At 50.8% G+C, this 14,268-nt stretch overlaps 1 protein-coding gene across 7 annotated transcripts in view; it reads right to left on the minus strand.

Moving 5' to 3' along the window:
* Positions 1 to 10,035, minus strand: part of TLE3 (TLE family member 3, transcriptional corepressor) — an 86,400-nt gene extending 76,365 nt beyond the window's left edge. For all 7 annotated transcript variants that reach the window (XM_085644670.1, XM_085644666.1, XM_085644669.1 and 4 more), the window contains exon 1: positions 9,193 to 10,035. In XM_085644670.1, coding sequence (XP_085500796.1) covers positions 9,193 to 9,216 — 24 coding nt within the window. In that variant the 5' untranslated portion in view covers positions 9,217 to 10,035. The remainder of the gene's footprint in view (positions 1 to 9,192) is intronic.
* Positions 10,036 to 14,268: the final 4,233 nt, after the last annotated feature.

Raw genomic sequence — 14,268 nt, forward strand, 5'->3', positions numbered from 1 at the left:
ACACTTCCCCAATATGGGGGTAGATTTCAGGACCTGGTGGAACTTGTTGAAGAGGAAGTGACACACTCAATATCCCCTGCACAACCACAGTTTCAGCATCAAACCTCACTGAGCTGGCAAGCAGTGGCGGAGAGGACAACTAGGCACACGACAAGAGGGCAGAGCGTGGCAGCGAACCAGAACTGCAGAAAAGGCTAATCTGTGGGGTGCGGCCTCCGGGTCCACAAAGAACTCATGGAGGAGATGATAAAAGCAGAAATACCCGAGATCCTCAGGTGGGGACACCCACCACCCTCAGCTTTGAATTAACAAATTCAATTAGCACAACCGAGGGCAAGGAAGTGGGGAGTCTGAAAAACACAAATAAATAGCACGCAACTGGGAGCATGACGCAGCACAAAAAAAAACAGACAATGAGAATGTTGCAGGCTCTGTGGGTAGACTGGCTGCCAGAGCAGCCTTGAGCTAGAGAAGCCATGAATGATTCAGAAGGAAATAAATAAAAGAGGACGCATAGACCAGAGCAGGGTAACTCCGGGACTAGAACTTCACCTCGGGACATGTGGCCTGAAAGATAAGTCGGCCTCAAAAAGCCCCCTTCCAATCAAAGGACCTTGTCGTACAGTCCCCCGAGAACAATAGTGGGACAGGATGCCTGGACAAGCAACAGAGAAAGCTGGTGTGGCACGGTCTTGAAGTACACCACAAATACAGTTTCATTGGAACACACCCTCAGAAAGGTGATTAACACGACGGAGCTGCTGGCCCCGAGCCCACAAACCCCAATCCAAGGACAGAAGCAGCCTTGCAGGACAGCCCTGGACAGACCGGCCTCTCCTGCAGGATGTAGAGACGGGCTACTCAGACAGTTTCGCGAGGGATGCACCGCAGACAGACCGTGGGTAGGAGAGCCTGGGGGATTGGGTCATGGTCCACTTCTGAAAAGTGAATTACGAGGGAGGAAGGAGGAATTCTTGTTTTTTTAGACTGCAGCTCATCCACCTGCTAAACCTGCGGATGGTTTCTCACACAGAACTAATGGTGCATCTACAAGAGTCCGTCCTCCGGACATCTGAACTGAAAAGGCATTTCTGAAAGGTTCCATAGGTTTTATTGGACAGGTAAGAACAAAAGCCCAAGGACTGAACTTTTGCACCGCTCATAAGAGGTTGTCAGATCCAACAATGGTCCATTTGCAACGAAAGAACCATCACAGGCTTCTTGAGGAGGAGATAGCGATGGCCGATTGGGGGCAGTATTCCGGGCTCCATAAGGGATGCACCAAATCACTTTACTTTTTTGATTACCAGCACAATACATGTGATGCAAGTTACTCTGCTGTAAACATAAGATATGGTTTGTTGACAAATTAATTCTGTAAAATAAATAAGACTCCTTTCAAGCCAATAACAAAAGGCAATGCTTTTGGTCATCGAAGAAAGGGGAGACCAATAAGGACACGTCCTCCGCCTTTAGCATACATTACATGGTCATAGCGTGTGTCTGGATCAGCACAAGCTTCTTGGTGACAAACCTTAAGACTATAGGGCTAAACACAGTGACTTTAGCTCTACTTGGCCATGCTGATAGACTATGCATGCGATCTTCATCGAATCAGTGGGATTTTTGTACCAACAGTTATCTACAGGATTGGTGCTGCAAAGTCTTCTCTCTTTATGTTCTGTTCAATTCCACTATGAGAGAGAAATCCCTGGATGACGAGAAACACCTTCACAACTCACCCGCGCCTGCTCTCGTTGATTCTCAGGCATCCTGCAGGGGCTAAATAAGTCTTGCACATGGTACCAGGAAGATGTATGACGATATCTTGACCACAGATCTACGGATGTCTTCACTAGCAATCATGCTGCTAATATTTTCAAAGCCAAGGTTTCCGCTTTTTATTCAGCACATGCATGCGTTTAGAAGGAAAAGCAAAATGTCCAGATTTCATGGGCGACGAACTACAGCACACGGGGACGACCTAACGTGCAGGTCCAGTGACACTTAAAAAATGTTCTGCTGTGAGTGTTATTATATGCCAAGCTCAGTCAGAAGATAACGGAATAGGCCAGTTTAAGCAAAGCTCAGTGGTATGGGGAGCAGGGTGGACATTGGAAGCATTTCCGGGCAGTGAAAAAATGCAAAGCAAAACCAAAGGGGATGATGGACGGAGTGTCGAACATTGCAAGCACTCAACTCAGGTCAACTGATCTGGGTTTAATCCATCATCATTCTTTAGCTCACTCCGCCACCCCAGTTCAGATGCAAATCAGTCTGACCCTGTGAAAAAATGCAAGTCTGAACAGACTGGGCAATGGTGCTTCCATTCGTGTAGGGACGACCTAGAGGTATCCATGGTAAGGCTGCAAGTGTTCCCGGTTGATCAGGACAGTGTGGACTTGGTCTGTAAAAAAGGAAGGGAGAGCCTCCAGAGCATGTAAGCGGGTCAGGCGGAGGTCAACAGATCTGGGTTTATATGAGGAGTTTTGCTGATGGGACTAAAGTATGTAAAGAGGACCCCCCCACGTTTAAAGTTCACAAGCTCTTAGTTGGGGTTACAGGGACAGGTAGCGGCTGGACCCCTCGATATCCTGGCAGGATCACTGGAGATCTCTAGCATGGCTCGATGGCACTCTTCTCGTACCCAGGCACTAGACTGGTTGCAGCCCAAGCTGATGCCACGTCATCGTTTAGTGGTCCCAGAGAGGGTAAAACAGAGCCTAAGTGGGAGGAGTGTCACTTGAACAGAAACTGGTCCCTCCGAGCTGCAGGGAGAGCTGGCTTCCCAGGCATGCTACAATGTTCGAGAAAGTCTGCCGCCCTCCACCACCTCGGATGTGTGGCCTTCAATCCACGCAGTATGGCTCCAATGGCATCCTTGGGCTGTCTGGGACCCTCTTGCTCCAGGAGAGCACCTCCAGGTAGCAGGCAGCTCTTGTACCCTTGTTGAGGCTTTGGATTTCGGTAGGAGGGTGTTACGGTTAAGGAGGAGACAGCACGCAGGCAGGTCGGGTTCAGAGTGCACTGACAGTACATGCAATTCTAGTTCAGTGTAGATGTTTACATTGCTGAAGTGAAGCTACAGCTCATTTTCTCAGTTTGTGGTCTCTGGAAAGTATCACGCTGCTAAACAGGCAGTTCGCAGAGTTCAGATATTTGGGTGCCAGCCAATCAGACTGAAAGGCAACTTTGCATGACTGTTTCCCGCTAATGGAAGTGGAACACACAGCCCGGGTTGAATCACGTGCATTTCAAACCCAGGTCATACAGCTCATTAACTTCTTCGAAGGAGTTCCATTCTTATTGCTGCTGAGCAGGTTTGGCTGAGCACCCGCGGGTGAGCTCACCTGGGCAGGAAGGTTTGTTTAGTCCTGGCCACCACACAACAAACGAGCAGGAGGAGGATAGAGAGAGCAGAATTACAGAGTGTGTTCTCGCCAAAGTTGGGAGCGGCGGCATCATTCTACGGTGAAGCGGATGCCAAGGGGGGAGGCGTGCCCTGCTGAGAAAAGGCGGCCTTCTCTCAGGGTCACAGATACCATTTTACCACACACAGGCCTATTCCACTGGGCAGGCCCACACCCACGCCCGCGAAAGTGACGTGTGCCTCTGTTACAGAGAGCTACTGCCAGTGGCGGCTCCTCCACTAAGGCGGAGGAGTGTCGCCCCACTGCTCTTAGAGCAGCGAAAGAGGGAAAAGTAAAATGATTAACTGAAAGTGATTGTTTTATTTTTGGTTGCTGCGGGGCTGGGTGGCTCAGGGAGGAGTGGACTATGCACACTAAGTGCGCATGACTGCTTGGCCAGCCGTTTTGGCCGGCCAAGCAGTCATGTGCACTTTGCATCTTCCCCACCAGGATGTAATGGGCAGCCTGGTAGGGAATATGCACAGGGTCCCTCCCTTTCCCGATCTGAGCGCAGTAGACAACGCTGGCTATGGGGCGCCTGTGTGACCGGGTGCTTCCTGCAGCTTCCAACGGACAGGAGTCAGAAAGAGCAGAAATGCGGAGGAGAGATGCGGCCGGCGGAAAAGGGAAGTACATTTTAAATATCATTTCAACACCCCCTCATCTACCCCCATTCACTACTAGTCGGCCACCACTGGCTACTGCACTTGGCATGGGGTGACAGAGGGAGCAGTAGAACACACCACTCTGTGGGGGTGCAGTCAGGCAGTATCTCCCAAAATTGTCAATTTACACCACACACTGTCCACTCAGTAACAGGTGTGAGGATGGATGAACCCTTAAGTTAAGATGCTAGTCCCAGCCCCTCCAACAGTAGCTGGTTAGAAAGGCACTCGGTAGAGATGTGGTCATTGAGCAAAGGTAACAACCAGAGAGCAAGAAAATATAATAAATAAAAAAGAAACAGGAAGCTTTCTGGGGAAATAAAATAATTGGTGGGATGGGGACCCTGGTACAAATATGGTGGACTTTTATCCTCACATGGTCTTTTCAATTATGGATAACGGTGGTTTGGAGTGGCACAAAGAACCAAAAGAGATTACCAACAGGAACCAACGCTATGGAAAACGAATCCCCCACCAGAAAGGGGAACAGCACAAGGATGGTACTGGGAAATTAACTCACAAAAATGTGACGGGCCTGCCACCCACAAGGCATCAGAGGCAGCAGGGAAGTAAGTGTCATCTGGTGGAAGGGGCACAGCTCAGACAGTTTAGTCATGGAATGGGGGCTTTGTACGAGGCGTGTGCAATTTTTTGGCCTCACTTTGGTTTGTGAAGCCCTTGGAGATCCCGATAGGTCTGTGGGTGTCATAAATTCCGGTAGCTAGAAGTGAATGCTGAGGGCTCCATCATTAGAGCTTGTTCAGTCTGTGTGCAGCCCCTTGCAGGAGGTATTAGTCTCCTGCAATAACTCGGATGTACAAAGTACATAATTGGGAATGCCCAGCCTAGATCACAGGCCATGGTGCACAAGGGGATTTTGTCGCTGAGGGGGTGCATGGGATTATATGAATCAGATGGGAGAGACATGCAGTGAAGAAACCATGGGAGGAAGTGGTTCCCCAAAGCATCAGCTTAGTCGCGGCAGCCAGTGGGATAAAGCCTGACATGCGCACACAGAATAAGCAGAAAGAAGGCATGCAAACATGGCATTAGAAAGGGAAATTGGAGAAAAATATCGCAGGAACCGGAACGCATCTATCAGGCTTTTGGACACCACTGAAGAAAGACAGAAGGTAGCCATCACCTTCCGGGCAGCGACCTCTCTGCAGTCAACCTCCTGACTCGCAACACTACTTTTAAAGGAGGAGCAGCAGCAGGTCCATGCTTCACAGGTGCATGGAGCCCACCCTCTTCTCTTTAGAAGGAGATAGAGCAAGGGGCATCAGGCAGGCAGCTCACAATTATGCACAGCTCTCTTCCTATCCGAGATGTGGGCCATTGTAAAGGGGAGGGCGCAGGAGGCAGACTGACAATGGGCCACACAGGCAGCGGCACGACTCGCACTCCCTAGCCAGTTTCATGCCCCTGCCCCAGGTGGTACCCAGAAACGCTATGAGGAGCAGCGTGATCATACAAGCCATGCTCGGAGGCACACATCGCGCATCCTTCCTCTTCCGACCCGAAGCTCAGTCTCCCAGTACAACACCTGCTGCAGCGACGCTGCAACTGTTGCGTCACCAGGCCCCAGGGTGCTGGGAGGGAGTACGCCGATTAGCGAGCTTGCGCAGTTTCCTCTTCCGGGTGAGGTTTGGCTTCGCCTGCTGAACTGGTTCGCAGGAAAGTGATACTCTGTACTGAGCTCACTCAGAACGTCTTCCAATTAATTTACTGTCAGCCGGAGGGTGTGCAGCAGTGACACTGGTTTCATTTTGCCCAAATAAAGTTCTAGAGATGACTAGGTAGTGGGTGGGCCGCATTCTGGAGCGGGCAGAAAACGCCAGCGACTGATTTTAAGCAGATGAGCTTCCTTGCCTTGAGCTGCCGGTCGTTGCGGTCTTGCAATTCCTGTCTTGAATTCAGGAGGAGTGGGCCGTGGGTGCGCACTGGCTGTTTATTTTATTCATTCCGCTTATGTAGCGGTCTTAGGTCCAAGGTAAGTCAGAGGGCGCTATTTTTGGTTACTTTTGTAAGAACAGGTTAACTAGACCCATTGCCAACCTGTGTAGGGTCACGTGATTACGTGTTCTTTCGTGCGCGGGGGTAGGAGTGATGCTGTCATTTTGAGGTATCCCATCCTACGTGCAGGAATACCCACTCCCTCCATCCCATGGCCTGTGCAGTTTGTGCCATCTGCTCATCTCATACGCACCAGAAAACAGGCGCAGCCTCTCGAGCCACTGGGGGGGTCACAAAAGGACATCCTAAACAGCCTGGCTATCAGAGGCGCATTCGTGGTCAACACCAGGGGGGCTTCGCCAACCAGGCCGAAGCAGAGGCTGCATTTCTCTTCTGGGCAGCGAGCTCAAACACTTTGAAGGAACCTGAGGTCTAAAGATGCCTGTGCGAGACCCGACCCGGTCACCCTCCTGCCTCAATGAGAGAGCTACCAGATGTCAGAGATGCTCACCTAGCAAAGAGGTCCTGTGCTTGAAGGGGAGGGGGGGCCCACGCATCAATCCCTGCTCCGCTATTGGTCCTTTCCTCTCGTTTCTAATCCCCATCTCGGGCATAATGGTAACATTTTACCTCTACTTGGAATTCAGCAGAGGGTCATTCACCTAAAAGCTAGAGGGGCCCACCCACACCAGACCACAATCCGTGGAATGAAGGGATGCTGGCAAATGTCTGCTACTCTGCAGGGACTGCAGCCAGTGTGCAGAAGGGGCTGCTTTATTCCTCTGCAAGGAGAAAAACTTGCCAGTGGAAGGCAAAAGAGAGAGGATGCTACTAATGCCAGGCAAAAAACTGCTGAAAACCACAGCCGGTGCTGGCGAAGTAGAGGCCGTCATTGAGTCACTCTAGCCTGGGGTGAAAAGAACAACAGAAATAACTTGGGGAGAGCCAGCGTTAAAAAGATTTTTTTAAAGCATGCCACAATACAGCAATGCCATTATCTGAGCCTACTGAAAGGCATGCCAAAGGGACAGGGAAGACCCCCGCTGCCAAGGTCTTCAAGTAACCAAAAACACTCTACTCCTTGCAAGCATGCGCCTCAGCAGCCATTTTAGATAAAATTGATGCCTCAGAAGTGGGGGTGTGGGACAGTGCGAGAAAAGGAAAGGCACGACAGTGCGTTTGTCTAGGTCAAGTTGTACAGAACACTGGGGCCATGGATCTAGAAAATACTTCACTACAGAGCTAGACGTATTTGGTGTAACTGGAGACCAATACCTCACTCGCCATGATCCCGGTTAAGTCCAGGATGATGAACAAATTCCACTCGAGACCGATTTCAAGTCCAGCACACATTTTACACTGATCAGGTGCATTTCCAAGTACAATTCCCTCCCGGTATCAGTTGAGGGAAAGTGTGTGTGTGTGTGTGTGTATGTGTGTGTGTGTGTGTGTGTGTGTGTGTGTGTGTGTGTGTGGGGGGGGTGGGGGGGGGGGAGGGGGGGGGGGGGGGAGGGGGGGGGGGGCTGCAAAGAGGTAAAATGTGTGGCGTTTTTGTGCAAGGAAACTGACTCCATACATTATCCCTTGTACTAATCTACAAAACTCCGAATCAGGCGGTTAGAGTACCTGCTGGGAAAACCGCAAGGAGTGCTCACAGGTTCATTCTCCTCACCTGCACCCCTATGTGACCTCCTTTAAAACCAACAACCCGCGTGTGGACTTAGGAGTGGGACCGGTGTACAGCAAGCTAGTCTGCGGCACGATGGCCAAGTCGAGGGTGGCACCTAGCAGGCCACCATGAGGCAAGATGTAGGAGGGCGCTCCTCTAAAGAGCCATCGCAGGAACCTCTGGGCGGCGTGGTGCGGAGCTTCTCACTCACCTTTGGGCCTTTTGCTGCACCGAAGGGGCAACTCTACAGCGTGGGTGCTTCCGCTCTGCCATGCAATGGCTGTGTGTATCGTGTAATTAATTATACATGGAGAGGGCTGGCCTTTTCTTTCAAAGCGGTTCAGTTGGTCCACATTTCATTCCATCCTTTGATGGGAAAGGGTCAGAGGCGCAAAATGGGAAAACCACAGGATGGAAACGCGCTGTGCAAGCGCATTTAGCAGCCCACGGTTGCCTCCTAGCGTAGGCCTGAGAGCTAGGCCACTCCACCCGCTGAACCTGGCCACTGACACCACCCTAGCAAGGAGGCTTATTCCACGACTGGCCCTAGCAGCCAGAGACAACAGCACGCGCACCTTAACAGAAGTAGAGCTGTTCCACCTAGCCATCTTTACCCATGGATCCGTACAGTGGTACAGACAACTCCCTGTATACAATGTATATTTACCGGGTGACTGGGCGCTGCCATTAGTTTACGTTTTGCAGGGAAGTTAAAACTGCGAAGAGACACACAAAGGAACATCTCCTGGGGGTGATGGGATTTACAACCCCCTGCAGAGTGGACTGTTCTATCTCAAGGACGCTTGAGGTTCCACTCTCTAGGGAGGACCACCCCCCTTTTGTGGAATGCAGAAACCTCACCACAAGTCGGTGTCCTTCCTTTCTCGACGGCTAGTGTTCGACTCCGAGCACAGAGGTCAACGTTTTCTTCAAGGCTGGTGCCCTCCCTGTCTCGAGGTGGGGACTGCCCCCGACCTCCGTGGGCGACAACACCCCTCCCTCGTGATGAAGCAACCCTTATGGCTCATCCCCTCCCCTTTGTTGATGGCCTTCTCAAGCGACTGACTGCTCCCCCAAAATGGATACCCCCTTTACATTGAAAACCTCTTCTCTCTCCGATAGTTCGTTGCACCCTGGGATCTTGTCCCCTTCCAAAGTTTGGACTCCCTCCTCCCCTGGTTCGAAGACCCTTTACGGTCAATGATCCGCTCTCGCCAATCCACCGACGACCCCATCTTATGTAAATGGGGTCCATTCTGTCTTAGTGTGGTGCCCCCACCCTCTCAGATATTAATGCCCACTGTCATATTTACACTTTTACTCCTCAGCGACATTGCCCCTCTAAAGATTGATGCCCATTCCTCGTTCATTAACTGATCCTCTGCCCCTTTGGGGTTAGGCATCCACTCTGGTGTGTTGTATCCCCCCTCCCTCCCCAGCTGACGCTTCTAGTACGCACAGTTACACACACAGGGTACAACGTGACTCTTACCGGGTGTCGGCCCTGCGGATACATCCTGGAGCAGCCTTTGGTGGGCGGAGGCGGGGGAGGACCCCCGGTGTTTAAAACACAAACAACTCTCTAGTAATCCTTGAATAAACAGCGACGAGGGCGGCGAGGCAGCGCCAACAAAGGCCTCCTCCGAACAACGCGGCGTCAACAAGCCAGGGCAAGAAAGGAGAGGGAGATCCTCATTTACTCCCCTGTGGGGGTGTCACTCCACCAAGATGGGCGCAGTCTCCTTCAATCCACACGCGGCTCCTCCATGTATGTAGTGAGGTTTGTCACTCCTGGGTGTGGGGGCTTCACTCCATGTTTTTGTGGCTCTCCTTCCCCCCGGCGGGGGGGTTCTCCTGGAGTGACCCCCGTTACCCTGCCATCAGGTCTCCTGCATTCCTCGGGGAGCCGGGCTCCTGTAATCATTTTCCATCCTGTGGGGGAGTACAAGTAAAAGGTTTTACCCTTTCATACATCCAAGGGACGGGGGCGCTGAATTCCGGGGGGCTCCCTCCCTTCCACCGGGGCAGGTGCACCCCTGTGCAACGGTGGGTCCCAGGTGAGGGTATTAATCAAAAAACAGGCTCGCCTTCGCCTCTCGGTCATAAAGCAGCTCCGGTAATCCTCCAGGGAAAAGGGGTACACTCCTTCAACGGCGAGAGATGGGCTCCGGAACCAAAACCGGAGATGAAACACCGTGAGAATCCAATGGGCCAACGGAAGATGTCCTCGTCGTCGAAGAGGGGTCGCCCGGCCTCGTGCTACGGTGCCCTCCGGAGTCTCGGGCTATAGCGCTCCACTACCACGGTCCGAGCGCCTCCAAATACGGAGCTATCTGAGTTTCTCCCCCCTTACTGCCGGCCCCGCCCGCTCTGTAGGCAAACGACCAACCAGAGCAAGCAGACTGGAAGGCTGTCTGACCGCCAGCCAATGAGCACTCAGAGGCCCCACGTGGGGCTGACCTCCGGGCGGTCAGAGCAGGGATACGTGTGACGTCACAATGCCAGGTTGTGTTCTAAAGTCTTCAACAAAAAAAAAAAAGATTTCCTGAATCATCACGTGCTGTAAATTAAAGGAGCAGAAACAGGAGCAGAAAGAACAGAGCAGAAACAGCAGCAGAGTAGGCTATAAGAGAACACAAAACAATAAACTTGAAACAGCCGCAGAGGAGCAGAAACGAACAGCAGCAAAGCCCAGACAGAACACAAAGCCTTAACTGCAGCAGACCTGCAGAAAGAAAACAGAAACACCAGCGGAGGAGCACGAATCGCAGCAGGATAGTAAAATGTAGCACAGAGGCCAGAAACCAGAAGCAGAAATAAAAACAAAATGACCAGGACTAATACAGCTCCCCGAACAAAAAGCATTGGCAAAGCCAACCTGTCTGACATGAATGAAAGTGTTTTTTGTTTCATCAATGGGTTGAGGCACTCAATAAGTCATCGTACATGCACTCTGGCACTTATCTTTGCACTCATGCATCCATTCACTTATTCCTGCATTCACCCTCTGACACAACCTTGATAAAACACACACAACTTAACAACATAGGAAAGATTAAAAGAATACAAGTCGAAAAAAGAAAACATGCTGCAGTCTAAACCCAGTGGGAATATGCTTGCAAAAAACAACTAGATATAGCAGCAGGTGTCTCTGTTTCAGAAATATTGTAAATACACTATTGTTTTACAGTTAATGGTCACCACATTTAGAACCAACGTATTGCCCATCTTGAAACATGAAAATAATTGTAAACTATGGACAACAGCATTCCAAAATGGTCTCCTGGTTTAGAGTAAGCGGCCGCGTGGATGCGGCGCACTGGAGATGAAATCAGCAACAAGCAACCGACCCATCAGCAAAGCCCAAAAAACTGTAGTAGTCTTCTAAGATACATTAAAATAAAAACAGGTGTGCTGGCCCTGAATGATGCTGTGCTGGCCCTGAGTGATGCCGTGCTGGCCCCGAGTGATGCTGTGCTGGCCCGAGTGATGCTGTGCTGGCCCGAGTGACGCTGTGCTGGCCCCAAGTGACGCTGTGCTCGCCCCGAGTGATGCTGTGGTGGCCCCGAGTGATGCTGTGCTGGCCCCGAGTGATGCTGTGCATGGCCCAGAGTGATGCTCTGCTGGCCCCAAGTCACGCTGTGCTGGCCCCGAGTGATGCTGTGCTGGCCCTGAGTGATGCCGTGCTGGCCCCGAGTGATGCTGTGCTGGCCCGAGTGACGCTGTGCTGGCCCCAAGTCACGCTGTGCTGGCCCCGAGTGATGCTGAGCTGGCCCCGAGTGTTGCTGTGCTGGCCCCGAGTGATGCTGTGCATGTCCCCGAGTGATGCTGTGGTAGCCCGAGTGATGCTGTGGTGGCCCTGAGTGATGCTGTTGTGGCGCTGAGTGATGCTGTGGTGGCGCTGAGTGATGCTGTTGTGGCGCTGAGTGATGCTGTGGTGGTGCTGACTGAAGCTGTGGTGGTGCTGATTGATGCTGTGTTGGTGCTGAGTGTTGCTGTGGTGGCGCTGAAGTGTAGCTAGAAAGATAAATTACGTTGCAGTGTCCCATCAGTAAGAAAGGAGGAAATACAGAATTAAGGTTCTGTGCCCTTCATACATTTAGAACATGAAGTACTGCACACTGTCCTATGTAGAAAAACAGGAGGGGAGCCCTCTTTGCTTCATAGACGACTGTGCATAGAAAGGTGAATACGTTGACAGTGTAGGGGCACGGGTAAATCCCATGGACCTGTTGCTAGGAGGACGCTGAAACCCAGAGTTTCATTTAAAGCACCACTAACTGTTTAAGGAGGGTTTAGACTAACCAGACAGAGATATGTGATGAAATATGACTGGGGCTTCAATAACTTTCACTCTAATTTGTATAAGAACTGAGTTGCCTATATTTACAAGCATTGTTACATACAATTTGTAGACAAATAGTGTATAACTGCACGAAATGACATTTCTACTACTTTGTGCGCATACTAGTTTCAGGGTACAGGATGGGGCTCTACCACCATTTGCAGATAACAGATTCTCTGATAGGTTTCTGTAAGATTCCTACTATTCTTTTCTTCAAGAGCATAAATAAATAGGGAAACAGTGGGACACAAGTGCCAGTTTTCTTTTTCTTCTAAAAAATCATAGTTTCATTTTGAGGATGACGGAGCCTACCGGGTGTGACGCCAATAGTATGGATGGAACATGATATGGTGTCTAACACGAGGGACGACTTCCTAAAAATCATCGTTTCATTTTGAGGATGACGGAGCCTACCGGGTGTGATGCCGATAGTATGGATGGAACATGATATGGTGTCTAACACGAGGGACGACTTCCTGTTTAATATCTACCTAGATACCAAATACTCCCCCTTGACCGCAAAAAAGGAATTGGCGGTGGGCTAGCAGTAATCCATAAAACAGGATACGAAGTCACTAGCACCCCCGTGCATTTTCTAGACAGTGAATGTCTTCCTTTCTATATAAAATTCAGCCCCACACATACCTTCTCTGGTATGCTCATATACCGCCCGCCAGGGTCACAAGGTCAGTTTCTTTCCAATCTTGCTGCGATAGCTGCAAACCTTGCACTTAGCTCCGCTAACTTTACAATCTTGGGCGACCTCAACATCCATCTGGACGACCGAACGACCCAAACACCAGATAACTATCCTCCAGCCTAAATGCCCTCGAACTACAGCAACGTGTCCTTGGGCCCACTCATCTAAAAGGCCATCTCTTAGACCCCATCTTCAGCAACTGCCCCAACCTTCACGTTGGAAACCCTTCCCCCCTTCCCTGGTCCGATCACTTCCTCATTCCTTTCACCTGGACCCTCCCCAATCACCCCCTTCCTAAACCCCCGACGATTCAACAGTCACGCAACTGGTCCAAAATCCCCCTACCTGAATGGCAGGACAACTTACAGCGCACCAAACCTGTCAACACTTCTAATCCCATCCAGGGCAACGAGAATTACAACAGATGGATTTCCAGCTCCTTAGACCGAGTACTCCAACTAAAAAGTACCCATCCCAAGCGGGGCAACCCTACAGCCCCATGGTACACGACGGATCTACGGGAGGCTAAACGCGCCTGCAAACGAATCGAGAGGAAATGGCGCCTCGATTATCTCCCCGTAGACAAAGCGAACTATAGAGCAGCTATCAAAAACTACAAAGCAAATATCAAACTAGCTCAGGCCAAATACTACGAACAAAAGATCGATAAGGCAGCTTCTTAACCCAAGGAGATCTACCGGATAGCTAAATCCCTCCTGCAACTTCCCGAGACCCCAAAGGATCACAACAATACCCAGACCCATTGTGAGGAGATAGCGGAGTTCTTTCACCATAAAATAGAAGTCATCAACTCCTCTTTCTCTCACTCCGCCACCTCGCCCAGCGATACCGCCAACATAGGCCCCACGACAGTCCCACTCAATGCTCTCAACAGCATTCCGTCACTAGACCTAATCAAACTAGAAAAGATTATGGGACAGGTCAAATCCGGATCACCCACCGATCCAGCCCCCCCTAGGGTTCTCATCCCGATAACCAGTCAGATTTCACCTACCATCCAAGACCTGCTCAACTGCTCCCTCCATACTGGCATTGTCCCGCGTCTATGGAAAAGAGCTATGGTCAAAGCTCTATTAAAGAAACCCAGCCTCGATCAAACCAATCCTTCTAACTACCGACCTATCTCCCTTCTACCCTGGCTCAGCAAACTTCTTGAGAAGCACGTCAATTCTGTTTTGACCAACTTCCTGGAATCTAACAACATACTGGACCCCACCCAGACGGGTTTTAGGCCTCGTCATGGAACGGAGACTACCCTGATAGCAGTGACGGAGGAGGCAAGAAGGATCCTGGACGGTGGCGGGTCTGCGGCCCTCGTCCTACTCGACCTAAGTGCCGCCTTTGACACTGTAAATCACGACATTCTACTCCACCGCCTTGGCATGATAGGAATCTCAGGAACAGCACTCACCTGGATGAGATCCTATCTCACAGACAGATCCTTCCAAGTATTTGAGAAGGACTTCACCTCCTCCAGTAAACCTCTTCATTGCGGAGTGCCT

Source organism: Triturus cristatus, chromosome 3_1 (assembly GCF_964204655.1).
Source record: "Triturus cristatus chromosome 3_1, aTriCri1.1, whole genome shotgun sequence".
Classification (NCBI taxonomy): domain Eukaryota; kingdom Metazoa; phylum Chordata; class Amphibia; order Caudata; family Salamandridae; genus Triturus; species Triturus cristatus.